The sequence below is a fragment of the Leptopilina heterotoma genome, unplaced genomic scaffold, assembly GCF_015476425.1.
Source record: "Leptopilina heterotoma isolate Lh14 unplaced genomic scaffold, ASM1547642v1 Lhet_0, whole genome shotgun sequence".
In the NCBI taxonomy this organism is placed as follows: domain Eukaryota; kingdom Metazoa; phylum Arthropoda; class Insecta; order Hymenoptera; family Figitidae; genus Leptopilina; species Leptopilina heterotoma.
In genome coordinates, this window is record NW_025110811.1 from 2,042,128 (window position 1) to 2,062,634 (window position 20,507).

General features: G+C 24.3%; 3 protein-coding genes across 13 annotated transcripts in view; 2 read left to right on the forward strand and 1 right to left on the reverse strand.

Annotated features, from left to right (window-relative positions):
- Window positions 1-68: 68 nt before the first annotated feature.
- On the forward strand, window positions 69-1,393 carry LOC122501437 (60S acidic ribosomal protein P1). Its single transcript, XM_043610932.1, has 4 exons — window positions 69-263; window positions 835-985; window positions 1,078-1,185; window positions 1,277-1,393. Exons 1-4 carry the CDS (start codon window positions 192-194, stop codon window positions 1,288-1,290), a joined length of 345 nt encoding a protein of 114 aa, XP_043466867.1. The 5' UTR covers window positions 69-191; the 3' UTR covers window positions 1,291-1,393.
- Window positions 1,383-9,185, reverse strand: LOC122501300 (TBC1 domain family member 15-like). Its single transcript, XM_043610684.1, has 9 exons — window positions 8,573-9,185; window positions 6,415-6,507; window positions 5,838-6,339; window positions 5,565-5,744; window positions 5,403-5,497; window positions 5,090-5,288; window positions 4,750-4,967; window positions 2,261-2,575; window positions 1,383-2,150 (listed from the first exon to the last, which is right to left on the reverse strand). Exons 1-9 carry the CDS (start codon window positions 8,597-8,599, stop codon window positions 1,857-1,859), a joined length of 1,923 nt encoding a protein of 640 aa, XP_043466619.1. The 5' UTR covers window positions 8,600-9,185; the 3' UTR covers window positions 1,383-1,856.
- A 539-nt stretch (window positions 9,186-9,724) lies between these two features.
- Window positions 9,725-20,507, forward strand: part of LOC122502889 (E3 ubiquitin-protein ligase HECTD1) — a 40,943-nt gene continuing 30,160 nt past the window's right edge. For 7 of the 11 annotated variants that reach the window (XM_043615718.1, XM_043614247.1, XM_043616454.1 and 4 more), the window contains exons 1-5: window positions 10,313-10,396; window positions 11,838-11,984; window positions 13,135-13,369; window positions 13,861-14,201; window positions 17,899-18,958. In XM_043615718.1, coding sequence (XP_043471653.1) covers window positions 11,845-11,984; window positions 13,135-13,369; window positions 13,861-14,201; window positions 17,899-18,958 — 1,776 coding nt within the window. In that variant the 5' untranslated portion in view covers window positions 10,313-10,396; window positions 11,838-11,844. Of the gene's footprint in view, window positions 9,966-10,311; window positions 10,397-11,837; window positions 11,985-13,134; window positions 13,370-13,860; window positions 14,202-17,898; window positions 18,959-20,507 lie in introns of those variants that run through there. The other 4 variants (XM_043613571.1, XM_043614988.1, XM_043618664.1 and 1 more) reach the window with 2 other exon arrangements.

A 20,507-nucleotide genomic window follows, 5' to 3' on the forward strand; every position in this document is an offset into this window, starting at 1 on the left:
TTTTAAATAAACGCGGGGATTTGTTTAGGAACACTTTTCCGTTTTTGGCTCCACGCATTTCCGTTACATCGAACTTCCGCTTCTTTTCGTTTCGTCGGAGAACGCGTAAACACGTGCGCTTAAGACTTTTAACATTTTATTCAGTGAATTTCCTCTTTTATATAAATAATTATTTAATTATTTAATTAAACATGACTTCCAAAGCCGAACTCGCCTGTGTTTATTCAGCACTGCTTCTCGTCGACGACGATGTTGCAGTTACTGTAAGTTTTCAATAACCTGACATTTCCTATGCATGCAATTTCCAATAGGTTTTTAAATTTAAATTACAAAATAGGTATAAATTTTGTACTCATTGTTTAATTGTCTGTATTTTAAAGTTTTTTTTTAATATTGGTTTTTTAATTTTTTTCATTATAAACATAAATTTACATGCATGTTTGTGCGACCTATTTTGAGGTTATGTTACACGTAAAAAAATCTTGTTTTTTATAAAGAAAAAAATAGTAATTTGTAATTTTTATTTAGTAAATAAGTATTTTAGTTATTTTAGCATTATATTAGAACCAGATGAGTCAATTTTCTTGCTGATTTGGTGTCGAAATGATGCAAAATCAATTAAGTACAGAGCGTAAAGTGTAAGATCTCCATTTCTTATGCGACAAGTGATGTGCACAGATACTAATTAATTTTTTAAATTCTGATTATGAAATTATTTAAAAATTTAATTTGTATTTGAAAATAAAAAATGTTGTCATTTTCATAATAATAATAATAAATTGAACAACATTTGCTAGTATTTTATTTAATAAAAAAAAAAAACGTTATTTCTAGGGAGAGAAAATTCAAACGATCCTGAAAGCCGCAAACGTTGACGTTGAACCTTACTGGCCAGGACTCTTCGCCAAGGCTTTGGAAGGCGTTAATGTCAAAGAACTTATCACGAATATTGGCTCTGGAGTCGGAGCTGCACCAGCTGCTGGAGGTAATTAAATTCCCTAACAAGAAATTAATAAAAACGAGGAAAAATTGGAAAAATTTAAATTTATTCTTAACTGAAAAAAAATTATTTTCAAGCTGCTGCTGCACCCGCTGCCGCTGCTGGAGGCGCAGCTGCCGAGTCCAAGAAAGAAGAGAAAAAGAAGGAAGAGCCCGAAGAGGAATCCGACGACGATATGGGCTTTGGTAAGTAATTTTCGAAAGAAAAAGAAATCTTTTCCCTAAAAATTTAAATAAATAAAATATTTTCATTCGTTTTCTTTTTTTTCTTTTACAGGTCTCTTCGACTAGAAGCAACGATTAAACAAATCAATTTATTTTTGTACAGTTCTATTGTGCATTGTAATTATAAAAGTTTCTTAAATTAAAAAAAAACCTCCATATACTATGGAAATGAAAGATCTTTTTTATTATATAAATATACAATTATTGAATTAAGACATTTTTAGGAGTTTTTTCCAAAGAAGTTGAAAATTTTAACTTTACATTAGACATTTACATACCACTCAAATATATACAATTTTAAGTTTTTGAAAAAAAGACTTAATTTCGATTAAATTTTTTAAACTCTATAATAATTTCTCTTCTAGGATATATTATAGAAATCACACTTTTAAAAGGATAAAAATTATACTCCTTTCTTTTAAAAATAAATCTCTGCTTTCTTTTTAATAAGTAAATAAAGTATTATATACAATGATTGGGAAACAATTTTTTAATCGTTTTCGAAAGATATGAAAAAAAAGCTTGGAGAATTCTTTTTTTTGGTTAGTAAAACATTTTTTGTAAAAAGGGTGCAATTATCGTGAGTATGATGGAAAAGTATTTGGAATAGAATAAAAAGAAAATTCTTCAACTCATGTGTAGGACATACTTAAACCTCGTTCGAATGCTACTTCGTTATCTCCAAATTTAATATTTCCCTCGGCTTCTTGCTCGCGGGAATTTTCTCCATTTGTTGTCGAGGCACTACTTCCATTACTGATATCAAATTCACAAGGTTCTGGACTTCTATTTAGTGGTTCAAGTCCAATTATTGTACGAACACTATTTGGAAGATGAGGCGCAACTGACATTAATTGATGATAAATTCCCTCGGCTTTCGATATTGTCCAGGGCAATTCGATGTGCAACGATAAATCATTTATGTGCTGAAAAAAATTGTTATCTTGTAATCTTTCTCTTTTTGTTTTGTTGAATTTTTATTTGAAAAAAAGGTCGACGGTGATTTTTAAATATAAATTAAAATTCAAAAATTTACCTTTAAAATTTCAGTGAATCCATATTGATTTTCCATGAGAACAGTTTTCTCGGTGTCCAATATTGAGGCGCAAAGAAGAAGATGAAAATTCTTACAGGGCAAATCGGTCCAGAGTACTTCCCAAAGTTTCATAATATCAATGGCGTTGAATTCTCGTTTAAATAAAACCAAAAGCCAACGAAAACAGAAAAACATGTTTCCTGAGTCGTGTTTATCTAAATAATTCGCTAATTGCGGTTCCGTCATCAAGAGTAAACTATGAATTTGACTGAGTTGACACTTCATGCCCGCTTGATCCATTTCGAAATTCGTGTACTGAAGGAGAAAAATAAACAGATTAAATTTAAATCTCGACTATTTAAAAAAAAAATGCGACTTTCTTTGAATTATTTTCAAAATTTACAACTTTTTCCACTTTTTTCCAAATATTTGCAATAACCACATTTAATTTAATTAAAAATAATTGATTTCTTTCAAGTATTTTATTAAAATTTCTAACAATCAACTTTTGAAGAATTATAATTGATAATTTTTGAAAATAATTAAATTCTCAAAAATTTCAATAAAAAATCTTGAAGTGTAAAATTAAAAGTGAAAATTAATGAAAATTAGCTTTAAAAGATGATAAAAATATTTTTGAAAAAAGTAATTATTCTCCTTCACTATAATTATTAGAATTTTTTTATTCTGATTTTTTAAAATTTAATTTTTTCAATATTTTCTATTATATATTTCCGAAAATTACATATCAAAAATAATATCATTAAGATTATTTAGAATTATTTTTTAAATTTTTGAGAAAATATTCAAAATGTTTAATTAAAATTAATTTTTAATTTTTTTAATTAAGTCGTTTTTTTGAATTATGTAAATTAATAAAAAATTAATTTGAAACCTTTCCAAAACTAAATTATTTCTAAAAATTTATCCTTCTAAAATTTTAAAACAAATTAATTTTTAAATCAATTTTTAATAGAAAATTCTACGAGAATTCAATTACTTAAATATTAAATTATATAATTTATCGAATAATTGAATGTTTCTTAAAATTGCATTCATATAAAGAATTTTATCAACAAATATTTAAATAATTAAATTTTTTCCACGAATTTTAATAAAATCTTTAAGAATAATTGCATTTTTCAATTAAAAACAATTGAAATTCTGTGATGAGCTTTATTATTTATGAAAATAATTGAATTCCTATAAAAATTTTATTATTTATAAAAATAATTAAATTCCTAAAAATATTTTTATTATTTACCATAATAATTGAATTTCTGTAAAAAAATTGTAATATTTATGCAAATAATTGAATTATTGTGATGAATATTTTGCTATTTATGCAAATAATTAAACTTGGTAAAGGATTTTATTAAAATTCCTGAAAATAATAAAATTGAACTTCTGGGAAGAATTTTGCTAGCTATAAAAATAATTGAAATCATGTGAAGTATTTTTTATTAACTCTTGAAAATAATTGAATTTTGGCGAAGAATATTACTATTTATAAAGATAATTTGAAATCTTGAAATGAATTTTATTATAATTTCCGAAAATAATTGAATTTTTGCGAAGAATTTTATTACTTTTGAAAATAATTGAATTTCGGGGAAGAATTTTATTATTTATAAAGATAATTGAAATTTTGCCAAGTATTTTTTAAAAATTTTCGAAAATAATTGAATTACTGCGAAGAATTTTATAAATTTTTAAAAGTAAGTGAATTATTGTGATGAATATTGTTATTAATTTATTAAAATAATTGAATTTTGCAAAGAATTCTATGAAAATTCCTGACAATAATTGAATTTCTGGGATGAATAATTTTGCTATTTATGAAAATAATTGCAATTATGCCGAGAATTTAAAAAAAATGTTGAAAATAATTGAATTATTGTGATGAATATTTTTATTTCGGAAAATAATTGAATTTGACAAAGAATTTTATTAAAATTCCTGAAAATAATTGAATTTCTGGAAAGAATTTTCATATTTATCAAGATAATTGAATTTTTTCGTAGAATCGTGTTAAAATTTTGGAAATAATAGTAAATGTATATAAAAAATTCAATAATTTCAGCAGAATTGAAATAAAAATTTTTCGAAAAAATTAGTTATGCAGAATTATTAATTAAAAGTATGAAAAAATCAGTTGTAATTTTTAGAAAATATTAAATTTTAAAAGGTTTTAAATTAAAATTTTCTAAATTTCATTATCTGCAAAAAAACGAATAAGAAGTATTTAAATATTTATTTAACAAAATTATTCAAGTTTTGAATGTAATTGAATTTAGAAATCAGTGAAAGTTCAAAGAAATATAGAATAAAATTTTTGTGACAAAATTAAATAAACAAACTTATGCGACTCTTTTTCTATTTTTAATCGACTTTTTTCACTCCTTAAATTCGATCCGAGATCTGATATTGTGGTAATAAACTTTATGTAGATTAGATTTTAATTTTATACATTATTTCTAGTTACTTACGACTTTGTTCATGAATCCAACGAAACACCAAAAGGCATCAACTTCATTGTCCATAAGACACAAAATTGGACTGAGCAAATCACTCATTCCTTGAACGTATCCCAAATCGAAATTGTACATTACGTAGGTCATTAGAATATCGTACAATTGTGCTAAATGAGGATTATTTTCACCAGAGTAATAAACGTGAGTTCGATCAGTTCTATTTACGTCTTTTTCTGTAAAAAAAAAGAATTTAAAAATTTACTTTTAGTAAACGTTATAAAGTATGTAAATATGAAAATGTAACAAATAATTTTTTTTTTCTAAAATTATCAAGTATATAAAAATGTAATTGTACCTATTAAACTTTTGCGATCCCGATAATCGGCAAAACGATTTTCCTGAGTTTGAGTCATAGATCGCCATTGGAGTTTCATTATGAAATATTCGTCAGTCTTCTTTTTTTTTAATTCCAATCTCTCTATACTCGTCGAATTCCATGGATAGTAATTAAGTAGAAATTTCCAAACTTCGTAGCGTAAGGACGGCGAAATACCCTAAAAAAATATTCTCTCTTTTAATTAAAATAATTAAAAATGCGTATTTTTGTTTCCAAATTTCTTCTGGACGTGTGACAAATTAATTTCTAAGAAAAAGAAATTTCAACTCACGCCTCTGAAGATGATTTCTTTAACTGCATCGGGATTCATTACTCTTCCGGTTGGATCCTTGTATTTGTCCCATTGTTCTTGGGTTAAAGGGGCTCCTAAAAAAAGAAAATCAAAAAGTATTTTTTTAAGAATAGAAATTAAAATTATTTGTTGAGAAATTACCTCGAGGACACGGTGGTCTTGGTGGGAGAAGAACTGACGCAGTTGAAACGCCAATTACTTCGTATTCTTCTCCAGAACTCACGGAAACCGAAGGCAGAGGCACATCAATTGACAGAGAACGATTTAAAAGATCAGCCACTGCTTCCTCGACTGGTCGCTTTGCATCAGTGTCTTTATATACTAAAATTAAAATTCGAAATTAATATACCTTATTTATATTATAATTATAAAAAAAATTTCTAAATTTATATAAAACAAAATTGAGAAACTAACTCCAAACATCGGCCAATTTACTGAAAGCCTCCATAGTCGTTTCATAAGGACGATCATGTAAATTACGAACAAATTTCCAAACATAGTCCGATGTATTCTCTTGAAAAATATCCAATTCAGCGAACGATTTATTTAAAACATTACTCACTTCATCGACGATAATATATAAATTTTTATCCATTTTCGATTTAACGAATTTAATGAAACCCTTCAATGAATTGACAAAACTCTCGGCATTCGATAGTTGAAAGAATGCCACATAAGTGGTACCATCTTTTTGCATAAATATTAATTGCTGTCCATTGTGATTAATACGAAATGATTTTAAATCGGAGAATAATATTCGTACGGTACGCGTGCGTCCCAATGAATCGGGACCCTCGGATGATGTTCGTGTTCGTCGTGTATGTGAGTCGACGAGCGACCATTCTGGATCCTGATCCTGAATTTCCGAGACAATTGACACTTCAATTGGTTTCCATTCGATACATTTGCCGAAACTCTGTATTAAAAACAACAAATTAAATTAAAATAAATTCAAATCTGAATATTTAATTTTTACAAATGAAATCCTTACGTATTCGACAATATTAAGAGTTCCTGAACTGTGAACCTCGTCTTCTCGTGTATTCGCTCCTCGTAAAACAACTCCAGTGTGGGTACAAAGTTCCTGGTTTAAAAAAACAAAAAATTATTTACGTTTTTTTAAATTTCTCAATTAGAAAAAAATAAATGCTAAACAGGCTTCGCACTCAATAACTAATTTTAAAAAAAGTGGCAATCAGTAGCTTTAGGAGTGAAAAAAGTAGTAAAAAAAAGTAGCTATCGAAAAATTAAATTTGACTACTGAAAAACACGTTTTGTATAAATTTTTTGAAAATATAAAATTTACTTCAATTAAATTTTTAAAAAATTTCTAATTAATTGGAAATTTAAATAAGTATTTTTAATTTTTACTTCAAATTAACTATATTCAAAAAATTAAAATTTTTCAAAAGACTAATTTTATTCATAATTCTCTAAATTAAAATCAAAATCTAAATTCAATTATGAAAAAATTCATAATTGAATAATTTTTGTTCAATAAAAAAAAATACTTATTTTTCCACAGGAATGTGGAAATATTAAAATTTTTGATAATCTTTTAAATTCGCCTATTTTTAAAAATTCATACTATAACGCATTTAATATTAAATTACAATCTAAAATTTTAATTAAAATTCATTTTTCAATTAATTTTTATAAGAAAATTCTACAAGAATTCAATTATGTAAATACAAAAATAAATAATTGATAGAATAAATAATTATCTCTTAGAATTGAATACTTGTAAATAATATTATCAAAATTATACCAATATTTGATTTTTTCTTTAAAATTTTAATAACTCATTTTTGAAAATAATTGAAATCATGTGAAGAATTTTATTATTTGTAAAAATAATTGAATTTTTGCAACGAATTTCAGTAAATATTTTTAAATAATTGAATTTCTGTGAAGAATTTTATTATTTATAAAAGTAATTGAATTTTGGAGAAGAATTTTGCTATTTATCAAGATAATTGAAATCTTGACGAGGATTTTATTAAAATTTTCGAAAATAATTGAATTACTGCGAAGAATTTTATGACTTTTAAAAGTAATTGAATTATTGTTATGAATAATGATATTAATTTATTTAAATAATAGAATTTTTCAAAGAATTTTATGAAAATTCCTGACAATAATTGAATTTCTGGGATGAATTTTGCTATTTATAAAAATAATTGAAATTATGTCGAGAATTAAAAAAAAAGTTTTAAATAATTGAATTATTCTCATGAATATTGTTATTTCGGAAAATAATTGAATTTGGCAAAGAAATTTATCAAAATTCCTGAAAATAATTGAATTATTAAATTCAGAAGAATTTGATTTTCTAATTTTTTTTTAATTTTTAAAAATAATTGAATTCTTTCAACGAATTTCAATAAATGTTTTTAAATAATTGGATTTCTGTTAAAATTTTTTTTATTTGTAAAAAAAAAAATAATTTAGTTCTTGCGAAGGATTTTATTAAAATTTTTGCAAATAATTGAATTTGTTTAAAGAATTTTATGCAAATTTAAAAGAATAATTAAATTACTTGGTTTTAATAGAAGATTGCGAAGCCTGGCTAAATTCATTATAAAACTAAGGAAATAATAGAAACTAATTAGCAAAAAAATTGAAAATCAAGTAACCATTATTTTTCAAAATATGAAAAATTAAATAATCGAAAAAAATAGTCTTTTTTATCTAAAAGGGAAGTAAATAAAGAAAGAACAATATGGTAGCGTTTTGTCTGCAAAATGCCAAAACAATTATCAATTAACCGCATGATTCATGTATGAAAGTTAATTTTTTCACTCTTATTATCTACTTCCCTCTTTTAATTGAAAGCATTAAATACCCGAGTCATAATTTCAATCAAAATTTAAAAAATTACCAATCACCAATCTTTTTTCCAAAAAATCAAACTCGAAAAGGAAAATAAATACTTTAATCTAATTTTATATAATGTGGGTTTTTTTTAACTGCGCCTCTAAAAAGAAATTATATTAAATTACAACTAACAGACGATCTTTTCTAATTTGGAATGATGTAAATATAACGTCATATTGAACGAAAATGATGAAAATAAAAAAAATAATAATATTTGCAATAAATATATTCTATATATTATAAAGATAAAAAAATCATGCGTATTTTATTACCTTTCCCAATTCTGTGGGTTCGAACATCTTTATAAAAAACTTTTTTCCAAACTTCTTTAAATTTTTAATTATTTCAATACATTATTTTTAACTTTAGTTTGAAATATTTGTTCACTTGTTCTTTATTGACTATTTATAGTATAATTATAATTGCAAATACACGTAAAATAGAACACATTCCTCTGTTCTTTAAAACTTTTCTTCTGCTCACTGTTTATTTTCAATGCGAAGCAAAAAAAAAAAAATTTCCGACAACACGCACACAAATGTAATATCTGTAATTATTTCACTCAGTTGCCCAATAAATATCAAGTACGTAATGTAAAAATAAAGTCCAGGACCAATCAACAAAAGGAATTCATTTCACTGCTGGGGATTTTTTTATAAAATGTCTTGTTGCGATAAATCGCCTTTCTAACCTCAAAATTTGCGAAATTTGTCTGTATAATTTTCACGATTTTCACTTTAACGAATTATTATTAACAAATTGTATTAAAGTGAATGAACTCGATTAGTTGAAATGAACAAACTTTGTATGATTTTAGAGATAACATATCCCTTTTCTTTTAACGAAAAAATTAGTAAATAGAGAGATGACACGAATGACGTCACACTGTCATGTGATCTCTTTGTTTATAGGTAAAAAAAATTATCTTCTTAATAAATAAACAATTCAAGTGGATTGTTTCCATTATTTATTTTTATTAAAAATAAATTATTTTCCTTAATTATTATTTTAGGAATAAATTATTCTTTCTTTGATTTAATTAAGAAAAAGAAAAGAATGAAATTCAAATTCTCCGATGTGATTGGAGAAAAAAATGGTCTAATCATATCAGCGCTTTCCCTTGAAGACGATTGTGATTAGTTCCTTCCGAATTGACGACCACGAAATATTTATTTCTAATAATCTTTTTTTCCGTCACTTTTTTCTTGTTTTAATCTAGAAAATAAACTAAAAAGTTTATCCAAGTATCTATTTAAATTTAATGAATTTAATTAAATTATATAAAATTATCCAGCACAAAGAAATAATTTTTTCCCGCCCGGGAAATTTGAATTCCAGTGTCTATTTTGATTGGTTATTGAAAACATCCTTCATAACTCGAAATAAATTCATGAGAAATCACCTTAAACATCACTCACTCAGCACTCACCGAGCGAATTGCTCCGAACGTCATTAAATGGAAAAGGACTCGAGTTAAATTCGAAAATATTTGTTAAAAAGATTATTTTGTTGCTCGCAAGAGCGTTTCAATAGTTTAGTCGATGTATTAAAGAATAAATTCACAATTCGGTATTCTCGTCAAAGGTGATTGTTGATGAAAAGAGAGTTTTAGAGAAACAGGATGGCGACTTGACCCCTTCGAAGAATGAAACACTTTTCACGAAGGTATGTCTTTCTCAAACATGTGTCAAGTTTCGACGAAATTTTGTGTTTTAAGTTTTGTGTTTATATTCTCGATTATTGAAAATCAATGAAAGTGCATTTGAGTGTTCGTCAATAATATTTTTTTCCAATGATTATATCGAGAAAGTGTTTTTGAAAGTAAAGTATATATTATCCTCTTAATGAAGCATTTCCTCGTCTCGTTCTTTGCCTGATTCCCAATTCATCTTTTGTGCTTCGTGTATATGTATATATGTATACAATTAAATGGTAGTGTCTCTATAAACTTTAATTAAATTGTGATTCGTTTTCTTCAAAAACCAATAATTTCTACGATGAAAAAAAAAGTGTACAAATGTGTTTCAGAATTGGGATTTGAGCTCTACTAAGAAAACAGTCCCAGATATTACCCACGGGGGGACAACAAAAAAAAGGTGAGTTCCTTTGTCAGATTTTTCGCTCGTTAAGAATCCGTTAGAAAAACAATTTTTGAGTTAAAGGAGAAAGTCGTAAACAGATTTGAAACGTATATTTATTTTTAAATCGAGAAGTTTATTTAAATTTCAATCAGTTGTGCTTATTTTTAATGCGTTAATAATATAATTATTTTTTAATTATTGGTGAAATGTATCGTTGTTACTATGCGAATTTAAATTAATTTTTTTTCAGTGAATAATTATGTATTTGTGTCTAATTACTATTTTTAATTGTATTTATTTTAATTTACGAATCAGTGCAATATTGTATTATAATTTTTTTATTAACGTTTTTCTTTCGAGTATTTTTTTTCTTTCGACATAAATGATAATTTGTTCTAATTTATTTGAGTGAAATTGCGATAATTTTAATTATGAGTATAAATTATTTTATCTTCAAAATATTAGACAGTTTTCGTTTAAATTTAAATGAAAGTGTCGATTGAGTTTGTCATTTCTTTAATGATTTCATACGGAAAGAATTAGTCACCGGATTCCCCAAAATTCGTCACTGGCAATAATTTCGATAATTTTTAATTTTTATGTTTGCAATTTAAAAATTTATCATGAAGATTTAAAGAATTGTTCCTTTTATAAAGTTCATTATATTAATTGTTTCATTATTTCTTCTTAATCACTTTTTTGTTTTTATTTTTATATTATTATTATTATTATTATTATTATTATTATTATTATTATTATTATTATTATTGTTTTTATTTTTATTATTACTATTTACAATTTAATATTTTCTATTATAAACTATTTAAAAAATTTTCCATTTCTTCATTTGTCTATTGCATCATTAAATTCTCATTGAGAAAAAATTACCTAAAAAATTTTTTTGTTATGTTTTATTTTTAGATCAAAATATGATAGAGTAGAAATTCTCTTTTTTTTCTTGGTGGCCTTAGTTTTATGATTCAGAAAACAGATTTAATTAACTTGTCTTCATTACCTATTGCCTTTAACGAAAATAGTTTGCAAAGTAGAATCAAGAACGTGCAACAATAGCGTTAATTAATCATTCAACTATTTAATATACAAAGGTTTCTATTGTTAAAAAAAATTTCGTTGACAAATATTTTTTTTAATTTCATAAAATACTTTTTTTATTTTATAAAAATGTAATTTTACAAAAAGTTACTTTTCATTCCCAAAAAAAATTGTTTATTAATTTTTTTTAAATATCTGATTAATCGAAAATGATTAATTATTTGACTCACGTTTTAAAAATGAAAAAAAAAATATCGCAAAATTCAAAATAGTTTTGTTACCCTACAAATAAAAGGGGAAAAATAAATTTATGGCTTTTCAAGAGGTATTAATAACGAATTTTATTAATAAATTTTGGAGAAATTTTTTTAACGAGTATGTAGTAAATTTTTTTTAATTTTAGCAATAAGATGGCGGACGTGGATCCGGAAACGTTACTGGAATGGTTGAGTATGGGGCAAGGTGATGAAAGGGACATGCAGCTGATTGCACTGGAACAACTGTGTATGCTGCTCTTGATGTCGGATAATGTCGATCGCTGCTTTGAAAGGTATATAACTTGACATTAAATATTTTAACACTCGCCACTTAAAAGAAAAGTCGATTTTACATTTCTTACAATGTAAGAATTTTTATTTACAAAACTTTTGCGTAAAAAAAAGAAAAATTTATTGCAATTATTTTTTTTTTAAAAAGCAAAATTAATTTTTTACTATTCAATTTTTATTGAATAATTTTTAGTAAAATCACGAAATATTGATTGATTTTCGGTAAGAATATTTAATATTATATTAAAAATTTAAACATCAATTCTTCGAAAGAAATTTAATTTTTTTGATAAATATCAAAATTCTCATCAAAAATTCAATTATATTCAAGAATTTTAATAAAAGTTTTTGCAAATTTTAATTATTTTTAAAAATTGTTATAAAATTCTTGTCAAAGTTTCAATTATTTTCAAAAATTTTCCTCAATTCAATGATTTTCAATGCCTAATATTTTAATCAAATTACTGGAAGTTTTTATTTTCTAATATTTAATTGAAGAGTTTCCGAATAGTCGAAATTTCGTAAAATTGAATTATGTCAAACTTTTGCGCAAAAGAAGTAAAATTTATTGAAATTATTTTTAAAAAAAGCAAAATTAATTTGTTACTCTTCAGTTTTTATTGAATTAGGAATTATTTAGTAAAATCACGAATTATTAATTGATATTTGGTAAATTAATTTATTTAATTATTTAAAAATTATTTAATTTAATTACAATTATTTAAAAATTTACAATTATTTAAAAAAAGCAAAATGAATTTGTTACTATTCAATTTTTTTTGAATTAGAAATCACTTAGTAAATTGACGAATTATTGATTGATTTTTGGTAAATTAATTAAAAGTTTGAAAAAGTTTAAAATTTAGAATTTAAAAATTCATTAAAACTATTTAAAAATAAATTTTGTTAGTTTAGGTATAAAAAATTGGAAAAGATGTACTTATTTTGCATTTCTTTAAATGTTTGCAATTTTTCTGCTGTTTTTGTAATTTTTTTCTTTTGCCTTTTTCCTACTTAATTTTAATAAAACAAAACTTTTAATAAATAAAACTTTAAATTTATAAAGTTTTTGATGAAAAAATTCTATTTAAAAAAAATGAGAAAGAATTATTCAGGTGAATCGATGTAAAAAAGGAATATTGAATTTTTCAGTTGCCCACCAAGAACGTTTCTGCCCGCGCTCTGTCGAATATTTCTGGACGAGCATGCACCTGATAGTGTTCTTGAAGTCACTGCTCGTGCAATTACATACTATCTCGATGTCTCTGCTGAATGCACCAGGCGAGTAGTTGCTATGGAGGGTGCCATCAAGGCCATTTGCAGTCGTCTCTCAGGCGCAGCGCTTGGTTCACGCGCCAGTCGTGATCTCGCCGAACAATGTATAAAAGTGAGGAGAGACTTTCATTTTATTTAATTCACATCCGTTGGATAATTTCCGTTTCCTTTATTCTCCTGTTTTTTTCTCTCTTTTTTTTCAAAGATCGAAAACATACCCCACATTTCTTTTGTTTACATATTTCTTATTATAAAGAAAAATAATTTTTTTTGAATTATTAATATTCATACTGAATTAGAAATTAGAAATTCAAAATTCAAAATTCAAAATTAAAGAAAAAGAAGTAAAATAAAATTTTAATTTTCAATTAAAATTTTACTTCTTTTTCTTTAATTTTGAATTTCGTTGAAAAAATGATTTTGGTCATTTTTCTTTTTATTTTTATTATTATTATATTGGATTCATATGTATGACCTTTTGGCCTTTTACATTTCCCGTACATAAATTGGTCATTTTTCTTAATAATATTATTATTTTTTTAAATAATAAGAGACTTTTTTTTTATTCAACTTTTTAATGAGGATTCAACTTTCTTTATTCAGGTTTTAGAATTGGTTTGTGCGCGAGAGGCAGGTGCAGTTTTTGAGGCCGGCGGTCTTCCATGCGCTCTGTGTTTCATTCGTGAAAATGGAGCGCGAGTTCATCGCGATACGCTTCATTCGGCAATGGCTGTGGTCTCGCGTCTTTGCGGAAAAGTTGAGCCGCAAGACAAAACATTACCCGATTGCGTTGCGGCGCTATCGACTCTCCTTCGTCACGAGGACGCGCATGTTGCCGATGGTGCGCTTCGTTGTTTCGCATCATTAGCCGACCGATTCTCAAGACGTGGCACTGACCCTGCACCACTTGCCTCCAATGGATTGGTTTCTGAATTACTCTATAGGTAAAATTTATTTATTATAGGGTTGCAACAGGTCTGGGAAAATACGGAGCAAGTAAAAATGCTCAAAGAAATCAGGGAAAAGTCAGGAATTAATATTAAAAGTACTGGAAAAAAATTAACTGTTTTGAATTTATAAGAAAATTTCGAATTTTTGTGTCTTTTTCGTTTGCCTCATAAACTAGGAAATTACCACGAATTCTAATACAAAACTTTCAATTTTTTCTATTTCTAGAAATAATATAAAATAACATTAGTTGAACTCATTAATATATATTTAAAATTATTTCAAATTTTCAACGCAATTCTACAAAAGAATTCAATTATCTTGATAAATATCACAATTTTGCTTAAAAATTCAATTATTTTCAAGAATTTTAATAGAATTCTTTGCAATATTCAATTATTTTCATAAATTAATAAAAATATTCATCACAAGAATTCAATTACTTTTAAAATTAATAAAATTCTTAGCAGAAATTCAATTATTTTCAAAAATTCTAATAAAATTCTCCAAAAGCATTCAATTATTTAAAAAAAAAAAAATTAATCAATTAATAATTAATAAAATTAAAAAAATTCTTGTCAAAATTTCAATTATTTTCAAAAAATTTAATAACATTGTTGTCAAAGTTTCAATTCTTTGGAAAATTTTAATAAAATTCATATGAAATTTTCAATTATTTTAAAAATTTTTAATAAAATTCATGTCAAAGTTTAAATTATTTTCAAAAATTGTGACAGAAAGTTCAATTCTTTAATATAAATAAAAAATTTTTTTTAGGAATTCAATTATTTTCATAGATAATAAAACTCATTGCAGAATTTCAATTATTTTTAATACAATTTTTATTGAATTCCACAAAAAATACAATTATTCAATAAAAATTTTGCTAAAATTTGTCCACAGAATTCAATTAATTGAAAATTTGTTTATAAAATTCTTCATAAGATTTGAATTTTTAGAAAAAATTGAATTTTGAAAAGGTTTCAAATTAATCAATCAATATTTAAAAATCTAAATTCTTCATATTTTTAATTAACAATTCTGTAAAAATAATTTTTTTCAAAAATATTAATTTCAACACTCTATTAAAATTAGTTCAATTTTTCAATATATTTAATACCTATTATTTCAAAAATTTTAACAAAAAAAAAAAAAAAAAATTATTATTATTATTATTATTATTATTATTATTCAATTTTGATAAATATGAAATTTTTTCTAAGAAATTCAATTATTTTAAGAATTTTAATAAATTTCTTTGCCGAAATTTAATTATTTTCAAAAAATTGAACAAAATTTTTGGCTAAATTTCAATTACTTTCAAAAATTGTTCTCAATTCAATGATTTTCAATATTTACTATTTTAATAAAATTTTCCAAAAGAATTTTAGTATACTAAAATTATTCTTCGAAGAAATTCAATTATTTTTAATATAATTTTAATTTAATTCATCGAAAACTGCAATTATTCTTAAAAATTTTATTAAGTTCGTCGAAAGAATTTAATTAATTGACAATTTTTTGACAAAATTCTTCATAAGATTTATTTTCAAAAATATTAATTTCAATTCTGTTGAAATTATTTGAGTTGTTTAATATATATTTAATATTATTTAAAAAATTTTAACTCAATTCTTGGAAAGAATTTAATTTTCTTGATAAATATCAAAATTCTCCCCAAAAATTCAATTATATACAGAGATTTTAATAAAATTCTTTGCGAAATTGAATTATTTTCATACAAAACAATATTCATAACTCTAATTCAATTATTATCAAAAGTAATGAATTTCCTATCAAAATTTAAATTTTAAATTTTGATAGGAAATTCAATTATTTATATAATTAACAAAATTTTTTCTTAGGAATTCAATTATTTTCATAGATAGTAAAACTCATTGCAGAATTTCAATTATTTTTAATACAATTTTCATTGAATTCCACAAAAAATACAATTATTCAATAAAAATTTTGCTAAAATTTGTCCACAGAATTCAATTAATTGAAAATTTGTTTATAAAATTCTTCATAAGATTTGAATTTTTAGTAAAAATTGAATTTTGAAAAGGTTTCAAATTAATCAATCAATATTTAAAAATCTAAATTCTTCATATTTTTAATTAACAATTCTGTGAAACTAATTTTTTTCAAAAATATTAATTTCAACTCTATTAAAATTAGTTCAATTTTTCAATATATTTAATACCTATTATTTCAAAAATTTTAACAAAATTTTTGGAAAAAAATTCAATTATCTTGGTAAATATGAAATTTTTTCTAAGAAATTCAATTATTTTAAGAATTTTAATAAATTTCTTTGCCGAAATTTAATTATTTTCAAAAAATTGAACAAAATTTTTGGCTAAATTTCAATTACTTTCAAAAATTGTTCTCAATTCAATGATTTTCAATATTTACTATTTTAATAAAATTTTCCAAAAGAATTTTAGTATACTAAAATTATTCTTCGAAGAAATTCAATTATTTTTAATATAATTTTAATTTAATTCATCGAAAACTGCAATTATTCTTAAAAATTTTATTAAGTTCGTCGAAAGAATTTAATTAATTGACAATTTTTTGACAAAATTCTTCATAAGATTTATTTTCAAAAATATTAATTTCAATTCTGTTGAAATTATTTGAGTTGTTTAATATATATTTAATATTATTTAAAAAATTTTAACTCAATTCTTGGAAAGAATTTAATTTTCTTGATAAATATCAAAATTCTCCCCAAAAATTCAATTATATACAGAGATTTTAATAAAATTCTTTGCGAAATTGAATTATTTTCATACAAAACAATATTCATAACTCTAATTCAATTATTATCAAAAGTAATGAATTTCCTATCAAAATTTAAATTTTAAATTTTGATAGGAAATTCAATTATTTATATAATTAACAAAATTTTTTCTTAGGAATTCAATTATTTTCATAGATAATAAAACTTATTGCAGAATTTAATTGGGTTTTAATACAATTATAATTGAATTCTACGACAAATGCAATTATTCTTAAACATTTTATAAAAATTCGTCAAAAGAATTCAATTATTTAAAAAATTTGTGGATCAAATTCTTCATAAGAGTTGAATTTTGAAAATGTTTCAAATTAAAATCTTTGGAAATCTGAATTTTCATAGGTACTTTTTATTAACAATTTTGTAGACATAATTTTTTTTTAAATTATAATTTTTGTTAAAAATTCTAGAAAACATTAATTAACTGAAATGATGAAAATAATTTTGATTAATATTTTTATAATATAAAATAATGATTTTAACACTCGGTCATTTTTAATTATTGTAAAACATGACTAAGTCAATCGATATCTGTGATCGATATCTTCATGTTTTATAATAATATTCTTATAAGGTTTTGAATTTCAAAAAGGGTTTGAATTTAAATTTTTAATATCTTCATTTCTGTGTAAAAATATAATATTGATTAAATATTTATTTAAAATATAATAATGATAAGATTACAGTATACAAAAAATTCAATCCAAAAAATCACCACATAAATTAAAAAGACAATTTCATTCAATGTAACAATTAAAATTTTTATATTTCAATTTCTTTTGCTTTGGATTTTTAATTTTTTTGGACAAAAAATCCAAAAAAGAAGTCCAAAGTAATTAGAGTTGAGTATTTGAGTAATGAATTAATTGTTTAATTAAAATCACTAGGTTATCAAATGCAGCTGGACCGAACACATCCGTAGCGACGGCATCGGGAAATCCAAAAACACCACCTCCAAATACAACAGCAACAACAATTCCCGCAACTGAACCAAAATCATGCGCCTCTGTATCGACAATTATCAGTCTATTGTCCACCCTTTGTCGTGGTTCACCATCAATAACACACGATTTACTTCGATCAGAATTGCCCGACGCTATTGAAAAAGCCCTCAAAGGAGACGAAAGATGCGCTCTCGATTCAATGCGCCTTGTAGATTTACTTCTCGTTCTTCTATTCGAGGGACGTTCGGCGTTGGGTCGCAACAACACTGGCGGTCCATCAGGACCACTATTACCCCGCCTCCGTCATTTGGACAGTGCCGGGGAGAAGACACATCGACAATTAATCGATTGCATTCGCTCCAAGGACACCGATGCACTAATCGAGGCAATTGACACCGGTGGAATTGAAGTGAATTTCATGGACGACGTGGGACAGACATTATTAAATTGGGCCTCAGCATTTGGTACACAGGAAATGGTTGAATTTCTCTGCGATCGTGGCGCGGACGTTAATAAAGGACAACGTTCGTCGAGTTTACATTATGCCGCGTGCTTTGGCAGGCCGGCAATTGCAAAAGTTTTATTGCGTCACGGTGCAAATCCAGATTTACGCGATGAAGATGGTAAGACGCCGTTGGATAAGGCACGCGAGAGAATTGATGAGGGACATCGTGAAGTGGCGGCAATACTTCAATCGCCTGGCGAATGGATGCTGCCACCGAATCAGGATAGTCGGAAAACCGAAACTGAGACTGAGGAATATATGGAACCAAAAGGCGATCCTGAAATGGCGCCAGTTTATTTAAAGAGGCTTTTACCTGTTTTTTGCTCGACCTTCCAGTCGACAATGCTGCCCAGTGTGAGAAAGGCGAGTTTAAGTTTGATACGTAAAATGGTACATTATATACAATCGGAATTACTCGTGGAAACTTGCGGTTCGGATAAGACCGGAGGATGTGGAGCAATGCTCGTTGAAGTTATCGCCAATGTTTTGGATAACGAGGTAAGTCATCTGAAATTCTAAAGTTCTGTAATCTTTTTCTCTTCTTTTATTCTTTCTTTATTTCAATAAAATCTTTACTTATTTATTTTAATAAAATTTTTATTTCTTTATTTCAATAAAAATTTATATAATTATAATTTATTCTTTTACACACTTGGAATTATTATTTAGAAAGTTGATGATATTACTTTAGGAATAAATAGAGATAAGAAAGTAATTCTACTATATTCTTAAAAAATTTGAATTAAAGGCCTTATAAAAATCTTTCTTTAATATTTGTGACGCGATTAATTGAAAGGTACCTAAGAAGCAGACAAATTATAGTCTGGGTTGCCACAGGAATTTAAATAAAATTCTTTGCAAAATTCAATTATTTTTAAATATACAAATATTCATTACAAGAATTCAATTATTTTCAAAAGTAATAAAATTCTTCACTGAAATTCAATTATTTTTCAAAATTAAAAAAAAATTCTGGGCATTTTTAAAATTATTCTTAAATAAATAGCAAAATTGCTCGCAAAAATTCAATTGTTTTAATGAATTTTCATAAAATTCTGTAGAAAATTTAATTATTTTCATAAATTAATAACAATGTTCATCACAAAAATTCAATTATTTTTAAAATTAATAAAATTCTTCACCCAAATTGAATTGTTTTCAAAAGTAATAAAATTCTTCGCAGAAATTCAATTATTTTTACAAATTATGAAAATTCTTTCCAGACATTCAATTATTTTCAGGAATTTTAATAAAATTTTTTGCCAAATTCAAATATTTTCTTAAATAACAATATTAATAACAAAAATTCAATTATTTGCAAAAGTAATGAAATTTTTCGCAGAAATTCAATTATTTTTTAAAATTAAAAAAAAAATCTACGCATGATTTTAATTATTTTTGTAAATAGAAAAATCCATCCCAGAAATTAAATTAATTTCAGGAATTTTATAAAAATTCTTAGCATAATTGAATTATTATCATAAATAATAATATTCATTACAAAATTTCAATTATTTTCAAAAGTAATAAAATTCTTCACTAAAATTCCTAAAATTCAATCATTTTTAAAAATTAAAAAAAAATTCTAGGCATTTTTAAAATTATTTTTATAAATAGCAAAATTGCTCCCAAAAATTCAATTATTTTCAGGAATTTTAATAAAATTCATTAGCAAATTTAATTATTTTCATAAATTAATAACAATATTCATCACAAAAATTCAATTATTTTTATTAATAACCAAATTCATCATAGAAATTCAATTATTTTTAGGAAATTAATTAATTCGTCACAAAAATTTAATTATTTTTATAAATAATAATATTCTCTTTTAGGAATTCAATTATTTTTAATCAAATTTTAATCAAATTCCTCGAAAAATGCGATTATTTTTAAAAATTTTATTAAAATTCGTCAAAAGAATTCAAATATTAAAAAAAAAATTTGATAAAATTCTTTATGAGAATTCAATTTTAAGAAACATTCATTTAGACAACAAATTTTTTATTTTTGTATTTAAATAATGAAATTCTCCCAGAATTTTCTA